Source organism: Larus michahellis, chromosome W, assembly GCF_964199755.1.
Source record: "Larus michahellis chromosome W, bLarMic1.1, whole genome shotgun sequence".
Classification (NCBI taxonomy): Eukaryota; Metazoa; Chordata; class Aves; order Charadriiformes; family Laridae; genus Larus; species Larus michahellis.
In genome coordinates, this window is record NC_133929.1 from 6,765,851 (window position 1) to 6,789,276 (window position 23,426).

General features: G+C 41.3%; 1 protein-coding gene across 9 annotated transcripts in view; it reads right to left on the reverse strand.

Annotated features, from left to right (window-relative positions):
• Window positions 1-23,426, reverse strand: part of ADAMTS6 (ADAM metallopeptidase with thrombospondin type 1 motif 6) — a 189,757-nt gene that overhangs the window by 139,487 nt on the left and 26,844 nt on the right. For 7 of the 9 annotated variants that reach the window (XR_012584803.1, XM_074568626.1, XM_074568625.1 and 4 more), the window contains 3 exons: window positions 16,580-16,797; window positions 15,969-16,052; window positions 15,340-15,485 (listed from right to left, as the gene is read on the reverse strand). Coding sequence is in view for 8 of the 9 variants with exons in the window: in XM_074568626.1 (XP_074424727.1) it covers window positions 15,340-15,485; window positions 15,969-16,052; window positions 16,580-16,797 (448 nt within the window). In the remaining variant the exon portion in view is untranslated. The remainder of the gene's footprint in view (window positions 1-15,339; window positions 15,486-15,968; window positions 16,053-16,579; window positions 16,798-23,426) is intronic. The other 2 variants (XM_074568627.1, XM_074568623.1) reach the window with 1 other exon arrangement.

Sequence of the window (23,426 nt, forward strand, 5' to 3'; positions counted from 1 at the left end):
ATGCTTTACAGACAGCACACTTTCTAATTACATCCAGTCAAGGGAAATCAGCATTTCCAAAGGTGAAGATAGTGGTCTAGAAGCAGAAAGGTTGAAATTCCTTAATAAAATACCCTATGGGGACAGAAAGAATTTCAAATGAGAAAAATCCTTTACAACAGAGCATGGGTCCCCATTGCAAAATCTTCCACAAGAAAGAATAGCACAGGAATTAAGCTCTCAGACAAATGACCTTGATGGACCTTTCAGCTCTAGTCAGACTGACATACATGAAGTACTACTTATTATATATCTATTCTCTTACAGTTTAAAAAAATACAAGTATTTCTAAAGTACACATTTATTTTATGCTGCTATGGGTCTGTGATTCCAAATAACTGTTTAACAATAGAGCATTCTATTTCTACAGATGAGGTAAATTTTAGAAATAAGACACTAAAATACATCTGTATCACCAGTACCACAAAACATTGCTCCAGACCACCTTACAGAAAATACTTCCGTACAGCTACACCAGACACTTGGGGAACAAGCGATACAAGATCTGTGTCGAAGAAGAATCTCTTTAGCATGCAGCAGGGGAGCAAAGGATGCACCTGAACCTCAAGAATAACAGAAAAGCTTATGGCACGCATCATTTGAAACATATAAGTAGATCAGTGACAGTGACCTTTACCAGAAGGCATAGCTTGGAGTTGGTTTACTGCAGTAATAAAAATAGTTTTGCAGGCTTAAAGAAAATACAGTTACCATTTTTATTTTCCTTCTTAGTTCTACAAAAGTCATATTACTTTAACTTTACATAACATACATACATAAGCATGACAGGAAAAGCAAGCAACTAAAGTCAGAACAAATGCCTTTTAAAAATAACACTATTACAATGTAAAAGAAGTCCTAAGTACTACTGTTTTTTAAAAGTGACACTGGTGTTTCAGGCTAAGGAATCCATAGGGGTTTGTTTATTTTGTTTTAAAGTGTGGAAAGAGGCTTTAGGTGTTGTTCCCCCCACACACGTGCACACAAAATGTCCATGTGTTCCTTCCCCTCCCTCCCACATGCTAAATCTAGATGTTATCACCAGTGAACGAGAATAAGAAAGTACTCTGCCCTCTATATGGCCTAAAACCTTCAATATGATATACTCGGTGCAGGGTTTGGGGGTTTTGGGGGGGTTGTTTGCTTTTGGTTTTTGTTTTTGGGGGTTTGGTGGGGTTTTTTTTTTTTTTTTTTTTTAATAATTGTGCAGAGCCAAGTTAACATTTAAAGCACTTGGCATAAGCATGAGAGTTTGATTTACAGATCAAAATGCAGAACTGCAGCCATGGTAAATACTCTTCCCGATAACTCACTAAACAGAACCATCTGAAGAGAAGTTAAATGTATGGAGATCATAGGCAAAGGAAGATAAAATTATGTTATTCTGATGACAAAAAGGTCTTTTGGCTGAGGAAGATCAAAGTCTTTTACAGCCAAAGAAGCCACATTGTATAATACATCTGATATTTAACAGCTAAGTGGTTTTGGATTATATTCTGGATTTTTCTAATGGTCAGAACAATTGTAATTCCTTCATTACACATGAACAAACGTATCCAATTTATGGAAATAAAACTGCTACATGTAACAAATAGTGACTTTCCTGCAATTAGAATACAGCATATTTCACTGCATTGTGCTACCACGAAAAACATTTCATACTGTGGTATAACGAGTATTAAAGGAAATCAAGATCTTAAGGCGGGCAAATACATTGAGGATTATTTCATACCATGAACGTCACATTCAATATCAATTAGAAAGTTTGCTGCGTAGTCTCTCTCTCCCTTGATGGTGGCAGTCCAGAGAAACTCCTTGCCCCTTGCCATTGCTGGCTCATGGATAATTTACTGTCTACCAGGACCCCCAGATCCTTCTCCTCAGAACTACTTCCCAGCAGGTCCACCCCTAACCTATACCGGTGCCTGACATTCTTCCTCCCCAGGTGGAGGACCTTGCACTTGCTTTTGTTGAACCTCATTAGGGTCTTCTCTGCCCAGCTCTCCAGCCTGTCCAGGTCACGCTGGATGGCAGCATGGCCCTCCGGAGTGTCGGCCACCCCTCCCAGTTTGGTATCATCAGCAAACTTGCTGAGGATACACTCTGTCCCATCGTCCAGGTCATTAATGAATATATTGAACAAAATTGGACCGAGTATTGACCCCTGGGGGACACCACTGGTTACAGGCCTCCAACTGGACTCTGCGCCGCTGATCACAACCCTCTGAGTTCTGTCACACAGCCAGCTCTCGATCCACCTCACTGTCACCTCATCTAGCCCATACTTCCTCAGCTTCCTAATGAGGATGTTATGGGAGACAGTGTCAAAAGCCTTGCTAAGGTCAAGGTAGATGACACCTACGGCTCTCCCCTCATCCAGCCAACCAGTTATAACATCATAGAAAGCTATCATCAGATTGGTCAAGCATGATTTACCCTTGGTAAATCCATGTTGACCACTTCCAATGACTTCCTGTTCCTCTACGTGTTTGGAGATGACATCCAGAATGAGTCGCTCCATTACCTTCCCAGGGACAGAGGTGAGACTAACCGGCCTGTAGTTCCCTGGGTCCTCCTTCTTGCCTTTTTTAAAGATTGGAGTGATGTCAGCCTTCCTCCAGTCCTCAGGCACCTCTCCTGTTCCCCATGACCTTTCAAAGACGATGGAGAGTGGTCTAGCAATAACATCTGCCAGCTCTCTCAGCACTCGCGGGTGCATCCCGTCAGGGCCCATGGACTTATGAATGTCCAGATTGGCCAAGTGGTCTCTGACCCGGTCCTCCTCAACTAAGGGAAAATCTTCCTCTCTCCAGACCTTCCCCCTTGCCTCCAGGGTATGGGATTCGCGAGAGGCAGCTTTAGCAGTGAAGACCAAAGAAAAGAAGGCATTCAGTAACTCTGCCTTCTCTGCGTCTTCCACCACTAGGGCACCCGTCTCATTCATCAGTGGGCCTACATTTTCCCTAGTCTTCCTTTTTCTATTGATATACTGAAAGAGTCTCTTCTTATTGTCTTTAACTGCAGTGGCCAAGCTGAGTTCTGATTGAGCTTCGGCCCTTCTAATTTTCCCCCTACATAGCTTTGTTATATCTTGATAATCCTCATAAGTTGCCAATCCCTTTTTCCAGAGAATGTAAGCTTTCCTTTTTTTCCTGAGGTCCAGCCAAAGCTCTCTATTTAGCCAGGCTGGCCTTCTTCCCCGTCGGCCCGTTTTTCGAGACATGGGGATGGCCTTCTCCTGTGCTTCTAAGAGCACCTGCTTGAAGTATGACCAGCCTTCCTGGGCACCTTTGCTCTTCAACACTGCCTCCCAAGGGACACTCTCGACCATGCTCCTAAGCAGGCTAAAGTCTGCCCTTCAGAAATCCAAGGTGGCAGTTCTGCTGGCTCCCTGCCTTGCCTCAACAAGAATTGAAAATTCTACCATTTCATGGTCACTGTGCCCAAGACGACCTCCAACCTTTACATCACCCACAAGACCTTCTCTGTTAACAAACAGTAGGTCCAGTAGGGCACTTCCCCTAGTTGGTTCCTTCACCAGCTGTGTTAGGAAGTTGTCTTCCACACACTCCAGGAACCTCCGGGACTGTTCCCTCTCTGCTGTGTTATATTTCCAGCAGACGTCTGGGAAGTTGAAGCCCCCCACAAGAACAAGGGCAAATGATCGTGAGACCTCTGCCAGCCGCTTATAGAATACTTCATCAGATTCTACATCCTGATTAGGGGGTCTATAACAAACTCCCATCACGATGTCTGCCTTGTTGGCCTTCCCCTTGATTCTTATCCATACACACTCAACACTGTCATTCACACCGTTAAGTTCCAGACATTCAAAACTGCCCCTAACATAGAGGGCCACCCCGCCACCTCTCCTTCCTTGCCTATCCCTTCTGAAAAGTTGGTAGCCATCGATTACCGCACTCCACTTGTGTGTGTCTTCCCACCACGTTTCTGTGATGGCAACTATATCATAGTTTCCTTGCTGAACAATGGCCTCCAGCTCCTCCTGTTTATTCCCCATGCTGCGTGCATTAGTGTAGATGCACTTCAGCTGGGCTAACTGTCCTGCTACTTCCTTGGGGACAAGCCCTAATGCTAACACTTTTACCCAGAAGCACTGGTATGCTGCTCCCGGGCACCACTTTTGCAGTCCTGGTTTCATCCCCATCCCCCTTCAAACCTAGTTTAGAGCCCTATGAATGAGCCCTGCTAATTCTTGTCCCAGGATGTCCCAAATGTATAATATTGTTAGTTGGATAATGGCTATGCTTGCATATTTCGGGTATCACATGATGGATTTTATTACTAATTACACTTTTGGTTTCACCTGGGAAAGGTTTATCTTGCCCTTTAATGCTTATGTTAAAGAGCTAGGGGATGGAAACCTTTTGGGCTGCTTAGAAAATGAACATTACTTTCAAAGGATTGTGATTTTCTTACTGGTTCTGAACATGCTGCAGGGGTGGTTTTGTGTTTAAAAAATGGTACAGGAGTGGATATTGTGTGATGTGTTGCTGCTACTCATATCCCACAGGCCAATTCACAGCTGGCACAGACACAAACCACTCCCCCAGTTCCCCCCCCATCAACACAGGCCACGCCTCTGCCCCTGCCTGTACCAGGGAAAGCCACAGCATCAGCCCCAGCGGCATCAGCCATGCCAGCTACCCCCCCACCAACTCAGGCCATGCTCCAGCACATCCTGACACCAGTCACACAGCAGTGTGTAGTAAAAGTTACTCTACCACCTGCACCGACACCAGTTGCTCCAGCCTCAACAACAAGAAATGCTGCTACACAAACTCCCATAGAACCGGTACAAGTTGCCCTGGTGACCAGGAAGCAGAAAAAGGAAAGGGTCCTTCTAAATCAGATAAAGGAGAGGGTCCTTCTCAGGCAGCATTAACACAGGATGAGGACTCAGATGCAGAGATAATCGTTAAATCCTTCTCTATGAAGGATTTGTAAAATATGAGGAAGGACTTTAGTAGTCGTGAAGGGGAGACACTCATCTGGTTGCTCTGATGCTGGGACAATGGAGCTGATACCATAGACTTAGAAGGCAGAGAAGCTAGGCAGTTGGGAAACCTGGCCAGAGATGGAGGGATTGATAAAGTGATTGGGAAGAAGACAAACACTCTCAGTCTCTGGAGGCGACTGCTATCAGCTGTGAAGGGCAGGTATCCCTTTAAGGATGATATCGAATGCTGTCCAAGCAAATGGACCAGCATGGAGAAAGGTATTAAGTACCTGAGGGAACTGGCTGTGCGAGAGGTGATTTACGGTGACTGGCAAGTGAATGTAGACCCTGATGAAATGCCATGCAAACAATCTTGGCTGAGGAAGTTTGTGCAGAGTGCACCATCAGTGTATTCCAACATATTGCCAACAATGGTTTGGGGAGGATCCAATGCTAATGCACCAACTGTAAATGAGGTGGCTAACAGGGTACGACAGTATGAAGACAGTCTCTCTCATCCCCTTCACTGTGGCAGCCGTGGAAAAGATGACTAAGAAAATAGCTATTATCTTGGTCATTTCCTCTAAGCAAAATGATAAACGGTTTGAAAAACTGTCCCGGACTGGAGAAAGAATCCCACTCTTCCCCTGAAGGAACCCAAGTCTCAGTCATTAATAAAAAACACCCTCTTGCGAAATCAACTCAAGGGAAACAAGATCCACTGAGATTTCCTATGGCTTTGCCTCTGCAACTATAGAGAGGACATGAATAAGCGGGGAAAAAAAAACCTACTCTGGTCCTACAAGCACAAGTGCTTGAGTTGCAAGATAAAGCAGATGGCAAAAAGAATTCTTGTAGGAGGGTGGCTGCTCCAGTCTACAGTAAGCGGTTATCCAGTCTGGATAGGAACTCATCTGCTAATCATAGATGTTGTTCTCAACATTAGAGGTGCCCTGCCTCCAGCCAGGAGGAGGAGAGGGACAACAGAGTTTATTGGACTGTGTGGATTCCATGGCCTGGTACATTAGAGCCGCAAAAACATACAGCCCTAGTGGACACCGGTGCACAGTGTACCCTATTGCCATCAAATCATAAAGGGACAGAATCTGTTACTATTTCCGGAGTGACAGGGGGGTCTCAAGAACTGACTGTACTGGAGGCCGAAGTGAGCCTGAATGGGAATAAATGGGAGAAGCACCCCATTGTGACTGGCCCAGATGCTCCATGCATCCTTGGCATAGACTACCTCAAGAGAGGGTATTTCAAAGACCCGAAAGGGTATCAGTGGGCTTTCGGTATAGCAGCTGGAGAGACCTGTAGGACATTACACAGCTGTCTACCTTACTGGGCCTTTCAGATGACCCTTCTGTGGTGGGACTGCTGAAGGTTTAAGAACAGCAGGTGCCAATTGCTACTGCCACAGTGCATCGACAACAGTATTGCACCAAACAAGACTCCCTGATTCCCATCCAGAACCTGATTTGTTGGCTAGAGACCCAAGGAGTGATCAGCAAGACTCCCTCGCCCTTTAACAGCCTGATATGGCCAGTGCGAAAGTCTGATGGAGAGTGGTGGCTGACAGTAGACAGTTGTGGCCTGAATGAAGTCACACCACCACTGAGTGCTGCTGTGCCAGACATGCTAGAACTGCAGCATGAACTGGAGTCAAAGGCAACCAAGTGGTATGCCACAACTGACATTACTACTGCTTGGAGAGATCCCGTGGGCTAGGGCTCTGGAAGGCAAGGGGGCTCAAGAGAGCTGGTTGGTATTCAAAGACCACTTCCTCCAAGCTCAGGATCGGTGCATCCCTAAGAGAAAGAAATCAGCCAAGGGACGCAGGAGACCTACGTGGTTGAGCAGGGAGCTTCTGAAAAAGCTCAAGTGGAAGAAGGAAGTTTACAATAAGTGGAAGAAGGGACTGACCCCTTGGGAGGAGTACAAGAATGCCACCAGAGCGTGCAGGGATGAAACGAGGAAAGCCAAGGCCTCCTTGGAATTAAACCTGGCTAGGGATGTCAAGCTCAACAGGAAGGGCTTCTACAAGTATATTGGAGGCAAAAGGAAGACCAGAGAAGTTGTGGGCCCACTGTTGAATGAGACAGGAGCCATGGTGACGGAGGATGCGGAGAAGGTGGAGCTACTGAATGCCTTCTTTGCTTTGGTCTTTACTGCTCAGGCCAGCCCTCAGGAGTCCCAGACTTTGGAGAAAGTAATGGGGAAAGACGACGACTTCCCCTTGGTTAAGGAGGATGAAGTGAGGGATCAGTTAGATATTCACAAGTCCATGGGCCCCGATGGGATGCACCCGAGAGTGCTGAGGGAGCTGGCAGAAGACATTGCTGGGCCACTCTCCATCATCTTTGAAAGGTCTTTGAAGTTACTGCATAAGGTACAGTGCCTTGCATGTGCAGCTAACCTCTGTCTCACCTTAAACAGACACGTAGACAGCCAACTTGTGTGACCCCCTCATAGATCCATCTGCTTTAGGCTGGGGTGGACAATCTGCTTTGGCATCTTGGCATCCGCAGTACAGACTTCAGGATGTTGCTTGTGGGGCGGACAAAGTTGTTTCTGTTGGTTGCTTAGGTTTAAATCAGACTAGTTAAGTCTGGAACCCCACGTTTTGGAGCAGTTATCCAACTACTCTGATTTACACATCATTCTTCCTCCAATTTTCTAGGTATCATATCACTCCCTATTTTTGCCCACCTCTTCAACTTCAATGCTGACAGCCCTAACAGGCTTTTGCAGCGCAGCAATTTATCTTCAGCTTCCTTCCCAGCTCTATCACAGCTCTTTTCCCCCTTAAGCAGCTCTGCTTAATGACAACCTAAGATCAGTTAAACATCAGCAATAAGAGACAACCAAATCAATTAAATACAATATGAAAATTGTAAGAAAAAGCTAAGGCTTTTTTTAAGGCTACTGTTTTAGTTCCATATTTTCTTCAGAACAAAAGTAGCATTATAGAATTTCTCAGAAGTAGTCACAGAATTTCTACTACAAGATTTAAAAAAAAAAAAAGTTTTCAAAGCACATATGGAACTTCAGACATTGAGCAACAAGATCTAAAGACACTCAGCTATCCAACCAAAGCAATTAAGATTCCCTCAGGCAATTAACCCCCTCACTTCTGAGCATGTCAAAATATTTAGCACATAAAACTGCACCTGAAGACTAAAATATTACCCCCAGAAAACTGTCTAATTTCTGATTTTAATTGCACAGTTTTCTTTAAATTCCTGTTCCTTAAGAATGTATAACTCCCGCCTCCAAAAGCTTCAATTTATATCAATTCAATTTAATATGACCTCTGGATTTCACCAATATCAGAGCAGTGCAAAACAGCCTTAGTATTACAGAGGCTCAGGCTGAATGTACATTATCTAGGCTATAGCAAGTGAATCAATAGAAAGAGAAGAGAGAGGTATGGGAAGAATCATGAAGATACAGAAAGATGAAGAACAGAAGAAAAAAGTAAAAGAAAAAGCACAAAAAAAGAAGAGGTTTTTACATTTGCTGAGTATGTTCCCGTTTGGAATATTCCCATGTGCTATAGTTTCACCTGATAATAAGTCAACGTGTCAGCAACAGAAGAGAACAGAAAATAAACAATGGTAGGAAGAATTAGACTAAATTAGACTAAAGCACATGAGAGTGCAGAGGGAGCTGGCAGAAGTCATTGCTGGGCTGCTCTCCATCATCTTTGAAAGGTCCTGGAGAACAGGCGAGGTGCCTGAGGACTGGAGGAAAGCCAATGTCACTCCAGTCTTCAAAAAGGGCAAGAAGGAGGACCCAGGGAACTACAGGCCGGTCAGCCTCACAGAGTCTATGATTCCATTCAGCTACAAAATCTAGGCATAAATTTTAAAGATGCAATTTACACTAACCTCCTCCCTTCCAAAATCCAAAGAAATTCACACCCAAGAATGGAAACCTGAATTACACTTCAGGCCTTATTCTGTTAATTTGGGGTGGGGGAACAAAAACCCCACCCAAGAAGTGTATAACTATCACATAAAGGGAAATTATGTAATATGCCAACTGATTTTATTAATTTCCAACTATCTCACATTTTTCTATATTGCCATTGCTGGGTGGGGGCTTTCACCGGTACGGGTGGAGGCGTGGCCAGTGCAGATACGGACAGTGGAGTACCTTGGGGAGTGGCTTATGCCTATACGGGCTGTGCAGTAGCAGCAGCAAGTCACACACAATACCCCCTCCTGCACCGATGTTTAACAAATAACCACCCCTGCAACAAATTCAGGAAAACCAACAACAAAATCACGATTTTATGAAAGTAACATTCCTTTTCTAAGCAGCCCAAAAGGGTTTCCATCCCCTAGCTCTGATGGTGTCACTTTGGCATAAACATTAAAGGGTGAAGTAAAACTTCCCCAGGTAAAACCAAAAGTGTACTTAGTAGAAGAATCCAACTAGAACCATTAACCAAGTAATGATTTTATACATCTGAATGCCAATCCACACCAAAATAGCACACTTAAACCACCGCATACAAACACAAAGAGCACATAAACCATGCAATATATTCGGCAGGTTAAGCAGCATTGCATCAATTAACTTCAAACAAAGCTCTCTAAAGGCACAATATAACATTTCACATGAGAACAACATGATGTGAACTGTCCGTTCTCCCTGAGCAAGCTGGAATTCAAACTATTCAGGCAATCTATCAGAGCTCTGGTCAAGCCCCACTCAGACCCCACGTTGGGTGCCAATAAATCTATTGTGGTTTGGGCTGGATTGGCCAATGATGAGACAACAGATGCTCCCCCCCACCTCTCACTCCAAGGAGAGGAGTGAGAGAGAGAGAAAGAGATTTATGAGTTTAGAAGGAATTAAACTACTTTAATGAAATATTAATAATAAAATAAAAAAGAAAACAATGAAATAGATACAGTATATACAAAACTGTATCAGGCTCCCAGGATGACGTCACCAGCAGGCACTGGGGAAGTCCCAGACTGGACTCAGCAAGGGACAGGAACTGGATTCCGGAGCTGGAGTCAGGAGCCCACAGATTGGGATCAAAGGCAAATGAACAGACAGGGTCCTCCTCGGACACCGGCCATTGAAGAAAAAAAAAAAAAAAAGAGGCTGACCCTTTGCTCCCTTAGCTTTTATACTGAGCATGGGGCAGATGGGATGGAATATCCCGTTGGTCAGTTTTGGGTCACCTGTCCTGTCCGCTCCTCCCTGCAGGTGGAACCCCTCTGGCTTTTCCATTTCCGACCCTCCAACAGGGCAAATAATGAAATTAGCTGACCTTGGTTGTTATAGCAATAAGTATAAGCAAGAGCCTCTCTGCATACCATTCCTTGGCATTACCAGGTCTTATCACTCTGAGAACAAACTGTTTTCAGCACAACATACTGTTAATTTCAGAGAGTTAGAAGAGGCCTAGCTAAGAAATAAAATTACTGAACAGAAACTTGGTTCTGTTTTACCTCAAACCAGGACGCTAGTTCAACATACTGACTCTGTCAGTAGCAGGTATCTAAAAAGGAGTATAAGGAACAAGTCATGTACAGAAACCCTGGTACAAATATTCCTATTAGTCAAAGTACCATGCAAACAAGATCAAATACCTTACTTTCTTCAATCTGCTGTAGCAGAGCCGTAGTACATTTCAACTTAGTTTGTTGTTTTGGGGTGGGTTTTCCCCAAATATATAATTTTAAATATGCAGATACATTTTCACTTATTCTCCTGCAATTCCCTGAGAACTGAGAGGCATGGGGAATTTAGTGTTATTATTTGGAAAGTGGGTTCCTCACATTTTAAATATCTGCAGAGGTAGAAATTAAGAGCCACAGATACATCTCAGCTTTTCAAGTCTCTGAGGAGTAGTCTTACACACACGATCTCCAGAACACCAAGTCAATGGACTATCTTATGATTTTTGCACAAAAAATAACTAAGGAAAAACAGCCTCCTGTCAGGGGCTTAAATTCACTGTAAGGAACTCCAGTAGAACAATCTGAAAGGCTGCATAACAAACCAGGGTGAAAACCACTTAATGGATTAAGAATCAAGGAAGAAAGAAGCAAACAGATACAGCTGACATCGGAATTCTTGAAATCAGAGCCTTTCTCATTAATGGAGAAAGAAACTGCAGGATGAGTATCAGAGACAGGGCTTCATGGGAACAGAAACACTTTTGGTGTTCAGATTTATTGGACAAGGCTAGGAAATTGTCCTGAGATATCAACGCGAAACTGCTTTGTATAGAAAAGAAATCTTAGCAACAAATTAAGTGCGGAAAAAAGTGGAAAAGTGCCTCAGAAAAGCAGCATAACAATCTTGGACCTGCAGGAGGAAAGGAACGTGCAGAGTCCTGGCTAGCCCTACACCACTACCAAATGTCTTAACTAGTACAGAATCTGATAGGGAAGTGTTACTTGTTCTTTCAGAATAAAAATATATTACTAACCTATAAGCAACTGACATGCAAAAGGGCCCATAAAATACATTTCCTTTTAGGACTGCTATTGGGACAATGCAGCTTCCAAATCATCCCCAGCTGCCTAAAACCCCTTAATGCTATTTAAAAAAAAAAAATTTAAAAAAATTAAAAGCATGACTGTGGTCAACTCTACACAGGTATGCAAAATGAAAGAAGAAACCTTTTGCCCCTCTCAAGAATCTACAACAATGCCAGAAACATTGCAGTTTTTTAGATTATGAGCCATAAGATTTACAAGAGTTTAGGATTGCTGCCACATACATATACCTTCTGCCCCCTTAGAAAAACGTGCAGGCCAGTACTGCCATGGGGATGCATCTCTCTCAGATAAGTGAGAGAGTATAGCTTGCCCATGAGGGCATGCAAATAAAGGAATGACTAACTGAAGCATCATGAAGTTAGTTTTGTACATATACAATAAACATAAACCAGTTCTGTAAATTTTTTCTCCTTTAAAGATTTGAAAAAATCACCAATTGTGTAATAATGCTAATGCCTCCCAATGGGCTTCAACAGTGCTGCTAGACACATGTTGCATATTAATACCATTTGCATAGGGGTTAATGCTAACAGCAGCCATACCACACTGCTTAGCAATACACTTACTGAATTACAAGTACAGTGGTAGCCAGCAAAAATGCAAGAGTCTGTATTGAGAGTACTCATTCACTGTCTCAAAAATTAACATGTACAAGCTCATTTAAAACCTATAGAAATTGAAAAGTTATACCATCTGTGGTATTGAATATTTTTTTTGATGCTGGTCTAACCTACAAATCAACGTATATTTGGCTTAGTCAATAAAAACATCTTATGGCCCTGATTCTTTATTCAAGCAAATAAAGATTCCTCCAACAACAGAGTACATCAGTTCAGTGAGGCTGCCAAATAGATTGTTGCTAAAACAGGCACACTGAACATAGGTAGACTCTTGTCCAAAGACCAATGGCTTAGCAGGCACAGTAACATCATCTCCATGGGACTCAGTAGGTTAGCCTGGGCACACCTCCATGCCAGTGAGGCTACCTGGTTTTAGCACACAGCTAGTTTAGAGTACAAAAATCTGTCTATGTTGGTCAAGCAGACACCCCTAGGGAATCAGCACCCATAATACTGGTTTGTTTTTCTTCCAGATAAGAGCATGCTGTCTTTGAAAGTATCATGGAGGAAAGCTATCTGTTTCTAAGAAGAAAAAAAAAGTACTCAGCTAGGACTAGGTAATATTTTCTTTATATTATACTGATATATTTTCTTTATATAATTACTGAAAAATCAGGTTTTGATCAATGCAGAACTATTCAAAATGGTGAACTAAAGCTTTCCTACTTTCCATAAAATAGTAATACACACAATGACCAAAAATGGTTCCAGTGTCAAATCAAATGACAATGTAATTATCCCATACAAAGCAGAGCAGCATCAGTGGGAGAGATTCAGGAAACTGCTTTCAAAACACTATTACAGGAGCTAAAAAAAATTACCTCAAGTTTGGTAGTACAGGTTCAAATTCCTTCAGGTAGAAGAGGTTACTAAAGAGCTCTCCAACACTTTAGAAGTCTAAAGCACAGTAGCTACACCCTTCTCTTTTACATGTAATGCATTAACCCGGTTCATCATGCAAGATATCCAGAACAGAATGAAAACAAGCATGTTACCATTTCAGTAAGTAATTTAGAATTATTTAGAATTAATGTATTTACATGTTTATATTAATATAAATTTATCTTTACTCATTCCGACCCCACCCCAAAAAAAGAAAAATTTTCACATATGCTGATACATCTTATTAGTAAGAGCCAGGATAGCTAGCAGTTTCAGTAAAAGCCTGATTGATCCATTCAAATTCATTAGTGTAGCATTTGTGATTATTTTTAGAAATTTATATTATTATAGTAAATAAATGAATACAAATATTCTATCATGAAAGCATATATAACTGAACTTAAAAGTTCAGCAATGCTTTAAAGGTAGATATTACTAGCCTGTTGATACTACATTGAGGCACTTTGTTAATTTAAAATATAGGTATATACTTAGAAGTGTAAACTTCTTAAAAGTAAACTTGGAAGTTATTTTTATAACTCTTATGTCCTTTTTAAAAGACAGCATACACAAGTCCTAAAGAAACTCTGCAGCATACTTATATAATTACTAAGCCCCCATAATGAAGAAAAAAATAAGTCCTTAATATTTACTACTTCTTGCTGAAAGTCTTAATTTTCAACAGGTATTATTCATGTTCTTTGGAAACTTGCTCCTTTTGCAGTTAAAGGCCTGCAAGTTAGCATTGGCTTAAGCCTTCATCTGGAACACAGAACTGTTCATAACTATGCTGGGAACATCCTACCAGAACAGGGAAGCTGGTACAGAATATTCAGTAATAAAATGTATTAAAGCACAACAGTTGTCCTGGTTTGACATGGAACAGAGCCAGAATAACACTGACAAAATATCAAGTTATTCAGACATAACAGTTAAAAAAAAAAAAAAGTAGTGTTGCCAATGCAGCTTATACATACATACTGGGGAGCTTTGACTGACACATCCATTCCACCTATGGATTATACTTTTTCACTCACTGCCTAATTTATGCTAGTAAAAGCTTGATGTGTAGCATAGCTGTAAAGATTTAATTTCACATGTGAGCAGCCCTAGCGAAGGAACTACTTGTATGCAAGAAATTGAGCATAAATGAAGGCCTTTGTTGGAAGAAGAAAAAAAAAAATAAATCAGGATCTTAGAATGTAACTTCTATTTTGAATTTCATCTAATTTTTGGGTTTGAATATTAGAAGCTTTTTTCTTTTTTTATAAAACTTCCTAGACCATAACTGCTCTCTAAATCACTTTGGCATTTGATCATTCAAATTGTTATTATGTAGTATTAATGACCACCCAAAACAATTATATTTTAAACATGAATGCAAAAAATACATGGGTGGTCATTACTATTACACTTTTTATGCAAAATTCCAGGAAAGATCAATTATTATAATCACTATCTTCAAAATTTCTGCAGTGAACACAATGATTCCACAAATAGGTCACATACAGAGCAGTACAGAATTTGTCCTGGAAAGCAGAAGTTATAATACAAAGATCCTAATCCAAATTAGTGCTGCTGCACCTGCTGCTATTTAAACAAAATAGAAAAGAATAAATACTGTCCTTAAACAACAGGGAAAGCGATCTCTTAATAAAGTACAGTTGCCTACCCATAACTGCAGAGGACAAACAAATAGGTTTACCAGGATTGCAAGATTAGATTAAACAAAGCTTGTGCTGTATCACAGTAAGGGTGTAATAGAAGCAAACAAATGTGCACATATGCAGGCTTTGAAATTATCTATTAAAACTGACAGTTCTCATCTTAACTAAGCATAATAAGTCAAAACAGCTAGAAAGATTCTCACATTGCCTGAATCTGCATGAACCTGTTGGTTCGGCAGGAAAATACCGTTACAGTAGTTGAGGTTCTGGCTTGTAATTCTTATAAAAGCATTATATGTAGTTAACAAAATGTTTCCCACACTTTTATTCTCCATAATCTTATGAATTCTTTTCAATTATAAAAGTATAAAATGTTCAACAGGATCCATCTGTTCTACTGGAATACTTCGCATTGGCAATTATGAAGTGAAAATAACAGCAGAAGCAAGTAATTTGTAGATCTTACTTTTCAAAAATCTTAATCTATAGTTTAATAGTTTAAGACAAGCCATCTATTATTTTTCCTCCTCTTAAGATTACCTACCAATTATATTACTTTAAAATTAGCATGCATATATATACGCATAGTAAGAACAAGAAAGCTACAGAAATAAACACAATAGTTTTCATGACCATACCTAGTAATAAGAACTGCATTATCATGGTGGGCAATCCCATTTTCTGGAATGGTGTTTCCATCACTTTGGTGAGAGAGAATGGATTTCTGCCACTTACAGAAGCTATCGAGGGACTTGTCTGCATGGTGGTTTATCTCCAAGTTTGGCTGCAATACAACATGCATACCAGAAGTGTTCCAAACAAGTTACTAAGGTCAGTTGTTAAGCCTTTTGAAGACTAAAAATGGGACTATAATTAGAAGCTGTGGTTTCTAGGAATAAACTCTTGTCAAGTTTTATCTGACCCCAAGTTCAGCTGAACAGGCATTCTTTCTGCTCCAACTTTAATAACGATTACGTCAATACAAAAAAAAATAAATCAGAATATCAAAATATAGATCTAAAAATAAAACTGACATCCCCAAAGGTGTATTTAATATCCATCTGAAGTAACAAACACATATCTTTGAGATGATATAATAAGGAATATTCATTTGAACTGTTTCATCTTGATTAAAGTAGTGAGAGATTACAAGATAGGTTTTGTACTCAGATGCAGCCATTTCAAGCAACAATTAAATTAAACCTATGTTACACAGTAGCATAACTTGTATTTTAGGGATATAAAACTTAAGTGCAACAGCTCTTACCTGATCTTCAGTGAGGACAATTAAACGCGTCACTATAATATTCACAACGTTTCCAAGACTGGAATCACGATAAAGTTTGGCAACCTGACCTCCAGAAAATAAGAAAAGACAAAGTCAGACAAGAAACACTACTTGTTTCCTAAATGGTTAAAAATTAACCTATTTTCCTGATCAATGTATTTTCATAATGTTAATCATCATTATCACATGAGTAAGAGTTATTTTTGGACCAACAAATGACCATTCAGTAAAAATTAAACTTCTCCAAGTCATACGTTTCAGTCAAAACCGTTTATACCTTGTTTCATAATCCATCCAGCATAAGGAGCATTTGGACGATCAACTTAGAATAAAACTGTATATTCTAAATGTAATGATATGAACATAAAATCAAAGACAAACAATTTAAAAGTGATCACAGTGTATTTCTTGACAGAAACAGTACTGCATTTTTCCCACGATGCTAACATTTGCCATGTTTCAACTATTAAGATGTGTATCAGCTCACAGGAATTAAGGCATTATTCATGCCAATAAAGAAATACTTTACAGTTGCTTTATTGTTTCAGAACATGCATATTGATATGAACACAGAGAGGGATGAAACTTACAATATTCATTACACTCAAAACATAGTGCTCAATGTCTTTGCGACCATGGTATCCCACCATCATTTTGTCTGCTACTACCAGTGTTTCCACAAACCGTTCAAGGCTTACTGATCTCTTCTGTCGACTATGACTACTTAATGTGTCATTGACTGGAAGTGAAGTTGGAAAAGCAGATGCATCACTCATCCACCAAGGTTTACCACTTCTTGTGAGGTCTTCTAGGAACCAAAATAATGAAACATTTCAGAGGGGTCACTAGTAAAACTCATACAAATGCAGCTGTTTATGTCGAGATTATAATCTTTAAGCTTCTAAAAAGTCTTTCTTGAGGCAAAGGAAAATTAAATTTGTCTAAATTTTATTTTAAAATACCTTATATAATGGAAAAACAACTTTGAGTTCTAATATTCTCAACTCTCCTTAACTTGACTTAGGATAATAAATTATCATCTTCTCTTAACAGATCTGAATCTGCATATCTACATTAATACTAAAGATTAGTTAACTACAAGCACATTTTAGAATTTTAAGGATAAGAACAAGACAGCTATAATATTTGGAAATAAACAAACTGGAAACAAAAAAATCAAAATTAAGATAAAAGGTATCAAAATATACTAAGAAACATGCTGATAAAGGCACCAAAAAAAGCTTTTCCCCCTCCTGTGAAACTCTGTAATTATTAAGCAATTATGCTTACATGCCTAATAGTTTTGGGGCCAAATAAATTACTTTTCTCTTCAGAAAGCTATCGGATTATATATTTTATCTACCTCGTGAATTAACTGTAATGGGAAGTTTAAAATGGCCTGACATGGAATAATTTCTATAGTTATTTTTAACACTAATTTTAATTCAAATATGTTAATTCTTGTACTTGTTTCATGAAACATATAGAAAAAATATTTTTTGCATGCAACAGATTGATTATTTAAAATTCAAACAGCTGTAATTATCTGCAAAACAAACACTACAAACCTATTTTGAATTTTAATTCCTGTCCTTGGGGCAAAATTGAACCCACCCTTCCCTGCAAAACTGACATTTTTGTGTGTATTAAGTATCCCTTCTCCACAAAGACTCACACAATCTCAATCTTAAATTTATTGTTGTATATAATTAGGCTTGCTTTACCTAAGTAGGCTTTCAAAAATTTTAAGGTATTCTTGCTAGTTATGAATGAACATAAGAACATTAACATTTAGATACATTTGTAATTGACTGAATAGGACTGCTCAAGTGAGCAATTCCTGAGATGCATCCTTACCTCTACTAAAATGGGTTCAGCTAAGGATGAGTTGAGATAGGACCAGTACCTTCTATGAAAAAACAATGCTTTATACAATTCAACTAAGCACACTGTTTTCAAAGGGCAATAACTACACCACAAAGAACGTATGTTCAGGTCAAAACCAGGAATACAAAGCTTCTGCATTCCCACTGTTGCAGCGTTTCATAATTGTTGAGTCCACAGTGTTGGCTTTAAAAGGTAAATATTTTAGAAAATAAACTTGGTAGTTGACAAAATGTCAGTAACGAAATAATCCTCATTCTGCAAAGGGTATAAGATTACACTCATTCTAAAAAAACAGTACCAAGTAATAAAGCCTGTTGAAGATTCTATAATCAATACCAAGCTTTTTCCTGTTTTTCATCTCTATTCTAGGAAATTCAAAGTTGCTTTAATTGCTCAAAGATTTTCATCTCACAATTAGTGATTTAGGAATATCTGGAATTTTGGTGTAGCCAAACCATCTTCCATGCCATCCATGGGCTGGCCTACCTCCTTGAGAGCCTCATACCTATTGTACAGAGGCACCTGGTTAGGGGATGTGGGCAAGGAGGGAGTTTGCTTGCCTCCCCTAGTGCGGACTAGCCTCCGCTCACTAGCCTCCTTTTGGCCACTGCCTTCAGTCTGGCAGGGGGAAGGTACCAGATCTCCTTCAGCTCAGGGTTTTTTTGGTGGCTCTTTTTTTTTTTTTCCTCAGGGAGGTCAGAGCCTGATTCCACCAGTCTATTTCTTTCTCACTCTCCCTGATGCTCCTCAGCCTTTCTACTTCCTCTTTTAGCTCTGCTACCAGGCTGAGAAGATCATCTACCTGGTCAAATCTCACGTAGCTGTCACCTCTTCTACCATCCACTAGCTGTGACAGGTTAAGGCACTCCCTGCAGTCAGAGACCTGGGTGGCTACGTGCTTCCACGGAAACTCAGTTTGTATGGCCACGTCTGCTCCGGCAAGTGCAGAAGACGCAGGAAGCTGCATCCTTGAGGGAGAGATCATGACTGAGCTTCTCGCGCGCCCTTCCGCGCGAGCTGCCGTGCCGCTCCCTGGGGCCGCCTTTTAAGGGGATGGGAGCTGGCTGCTGCTGGCTCCGCCACTGCCTCGTCAGCCGCTCTCGCGCGAGCTCCCTGCGGCTGCCCGGGCTTGTCCCGGCCTCAGAAAAGCTCAGGGAAAGCCCCTTTTCGCCGCGATCGCTCGGCTCCGCTGCCGACGTGCCAGCACCGGAGCTGTTTGTCTCGGCAAGTGCGCAACTTCTGACAACTTCTATAGTAAAATTTTTTTACAAGTCTGGTGTTCATTGCCAAATGGCAAATGATGTCGTCTGAGGGTTTCTCATGCTCTTAGAGTGCCAAGAGTACTTTAGAAACGCATCACTGCTTCAACACTCATTCATAATTTTTCACTAAAATATGCAAAACTACTCTAAACCTTTGAAAACTGATGAGCTCATGCAGAAAACTTTCAGGAAAAAAGATAAGACAAGACTCTGTTGGACTCATCTTGATAGCGTCTTTCAAATAAAGGTCTCAAAAGACTTCACAAAAACAAACATTTCTCCTTTTCTTATCAGATGAGAAGCTTCAGCTTGTCACTAATGAGTTGAAAACAATCCTGAGTACATAGGCTCACATTCCAGGATCTATCAATGCTTATGCTGTTTTACTTCAAAAACACTAAATGATGATGACAATTTTTTTAAAAAAAAAAACTAAAAAATGTCAATAAAAGTTTACAATATATTTAACAAATATAGTTCTGTGGCAAGTTATATAATTTTTCCACCATATTCCTAGATTTAAAAAACCCTTAAACTTGCATTAACATTGAATATAGCTATCAGAAAGTAAAAGAAAGCAACAATGAAGAAAAGTCAGACAAACACTGTAATTAACCCCAAAGTAACACTTACAAAAGCAGGAAATTAGGTTTTAAATTGCATCTGAAAAGAAATCCAAATGTGTATAGACATGGAGTTCACAACTATGGTACCCAAGTTTTCCTAAGTCAGTCCTCTCAAGATCCCAGGTGGGGATGGAAGGTGGAGAGAGAAGAGAGCACACAAACAAAAAGAGATCTCAAAACCCAACAGAAAAGTAGTTATGTAAGATGCAACTGTGAGAATATTTTTAGAGTGAAGGACTATGTGGTGCTTTTTCTTACTATTAAAGACACCATTTAATGTATATACAAGCATTTTTTTCATATTAGAATACACCGACTGTGAAGTCTGGCACAAGTAAAACCACTACGTGAGGCAGCATGTAGTAGAGCCAACCCTAAATCGGCCACTTTGCAGCTTTTCATATGTCAAATTTTGTTGTTTCTCAATCCTATCCAAACACAGTCTGTATATTTCTAAGAAGGTATGGGTGCTTTGTTTTGAGAGGGTGGTTTTTTAAATTCTTGCAACTCCAAAGAAAGTAAAGAAATTTTATTCATACTTCCAACAAAACAGAATTTCAACTTTAGACACAAATAGAAGCATACAGCTTTTCAGAAGAACAGCATATTTCTTTAAACAGTGTAAAGGCAAAAATAATGGATCATAAAAATTATTTTGCAACCTTAATGTAGTGCATGCTATTAGGCATCAGGCAAATAAGCGTTTCATAATCAGTAAAAGCAGTCCATAATCACGGAATCATAGAACTGCCTAGGTTGGAAGGGACCTTTAAGATCATTGAGTCCAACCATCAACCTAACTCTGACAAAAACCATCACTAATCTAAACTATATCTCTAAGCACTATATCCACCCATCTTTTAATTACCTCCAGGGATGGTGCCTCAACCGCTTCCCTGGGCAGCCTGTGCCAATGCTTAATAACCCTTTCAGTGTAAAAATTTTTCCTAATATCCAGTCTAAACCTCCCCTGGAGCAGCTTGAGGCCATTTCCTCTTGTCCTATCACCTGTTACTTGGGAGAAGAGACTGACCCCCACCTCTCTACAACCTCCTCTCAGGTAGTTGTAGAGAGTGATAGGGTCTCCCCTCAGCCTCCTTTTCTCCAGGCTAAACAAGCCCAGTTCCCTCAGCCGCTCCTCATAAGACTTGTGCTCCAGACCCCTCACCAGCTTTGTTGCCCTTCTCTGGACCCCCTCCAGCACCTCAGTGTCTTATTTGTGGTGAGGGGTCCAAAACTGGACACAGTATTCAAGGTGGGGCCTCACCAGTACCGAGTACAGGGGGATGATCACTTCCCTAGTCCTACTCACCACACTGTTCCTTACACAGGCCAGGATGCTGTTGGCCTTCTTGGCCACCTGGGCACACTGCTGGCTCATATTCAGCCAGCAGTCGACCAGCACCCCCAGGTCCTTTTCTGCCAGGCAGCTTTCGAGCCACTCTTCCCCAAGCCTGTAGCGCTGCATGGGGTTGTTGTGACCCAAGTGCAGGACCTGGCACTTGGCCTTGTTGAACCTCATACCACTGGCCTCGGCCCATCGATCCAGCCTTGTCCAGTTCCCTCTTTCAGATCCTTTCTACCCTCAAGCAGGTCAACACTCCCACCTAGTTTGGTGTCATCTGTAAACTTACTGAGGGTGCACTCTATCCCCTCATCCAGATCATTGATAAAGATATTCAACAAAACTGGGCCCCAATACCGAGCCCTGGGGAACACCACTTGTGATCGGCTGCCAACTGGATTTAACTCCATTCACCACCACTCTCTGGGCCCCGCCCTCCAGCCAGTTTTTAACCCAGCCAAGAGCACTCCCATCCAAGCCATGAGCAGCCAGTTTCTCCAGGAGAATGCTGTGGGAAACCGCATCAAAGGCCTTACTGAAGTCCAGGTAAACAACATCCACAGCCTTTCCCCTCATCCACCAAGCAGGTCACCTCGTCACAGGAGATCAGGTTTGTCAAGCGGGACCTGCCTTTCACGAACCCATGCTGACCGGGCCTGATCACCTGGTTGTCCTTCATGTGCCACATAATGGCACTCAGGATGATCTGTTCCATGACCTTCCCAGGCACCAAAGTCAGACTGACAGGCCTGTAGTTCCCTGGATCCTCCTTCCGGCCCTTCTTGTGGATGGGCGTCACATTTGCTAGACACCAGTCAACTGGGACTTCCATGGTTAGCCAGGACTGCTGGTAAACGATGGAAAGTGGCTTGGTGAGCACTTCCACCAGCTCCCTCAGTACCCTCGGGTGGATCCCATCTGGCCCCATAGACTTGTGCATGTCCAGGTGTTGGAGCAGGTCCCTCACCATCTCCCTTTGGATTACGGGGGCTTCGTTCTGCTCCCCGCCCCTATCTACTAGCTCCGGGGTCTGGGTACTCAGGGAACAACCGACTCTACTACTAAAGACTGGGGCAAAGAAGGCATTAAGTACCTCAGCCTTCTCCTCATCCTTTGTCATGATGTTACCTCCTTCATCTAATAAAGGATGGAGATTCTCCTGAGTCCCCCTTTTGTTACTAATGTGTTTATAGAAACCCTTTTTATTGTTCTTAACATCCAAAGCCAGGTTAACTTCTAGTTGGGCTTTGGCCTTTCTAATTTTCTCCCTACATAGCCTTACAACATCTTTGTAGCCTTCCTGAGTGGCCTGCCCCTTCTTCCAAAGGCCATAAACTCTCCTTTTTTCCCCCCTGAGTTGTACCCATAGCTCTCTGTTCAACCAAGCCAGTCTTTTCCCCCAATGGCTCATTTTACTGCACATGGGGACAGCCTGCTCCTACACCTTTAAGACTTCCTTCTTGAAAAATGTCCAGCCTTCCTGGACTCCTTCACCCTTCAGGACTGCCTCCCAAGGGACTCTGTCAAGCAGGCTCTTGAAAAGACCAAAGTCTGCCCTCCGGAAGTCCATGGTGGCTGTTCTGCTGACCTCCCTCCTTGCTTCCCTGAGAATCAAGAACTCTATCATTTCATGATCGCTGTGCCCAAGACAGCCTCCAGCTGTCACATCCCCCACAAGTCCTTCTCTGTTCACAAACAGCAGGTCCAGCAGGGCTCCTTCCCTAGTCGGCTCCCTCATCAGCTGTGTCAGGAAGTTATCCCCAACACACTTCAGGAACCTCCTAGACTGTTCTCTCTCAGCTCTATTGTGTTCCCAGCTGATATCTGGTAGGTTGAAGTCTCCCACCAGGACAAGGGCCAGTGATCTTGAGATTTCTCCCAGCTGCTTGTAGAATATTTCATCTACTAATATAAAATTTTTGATGCAAAATGGAGGATTTTAACATGCCATCTCTAAATATTTAATATTAAAGTTATAAGCGATAAACCAAATTCCATTTGGCATCTCAGTTTTACCTGCCTACTCCATGGCTTAGAGACATCCTTTCTCTGTAAAACCACCTAGATGTTGCTACAATTTTTCACAGAATATAAATGAATAAAATCTAACTCTTCTAGAGGCTGATCCTACAAAGCATTCTGCAAGATAACCCAGGGGCATCAAATCCCATTGAAGGAATTTGAAGGTGCTCAACTTCTTAGTAAGGCCTTAATGATTTCAACTATATTTCACAAAACATAGTAAGCTTGATGACAATATATACATGAACTATTAATTTTAACATATTTTATTTTTAAAGTATTCTTATGTCTAACT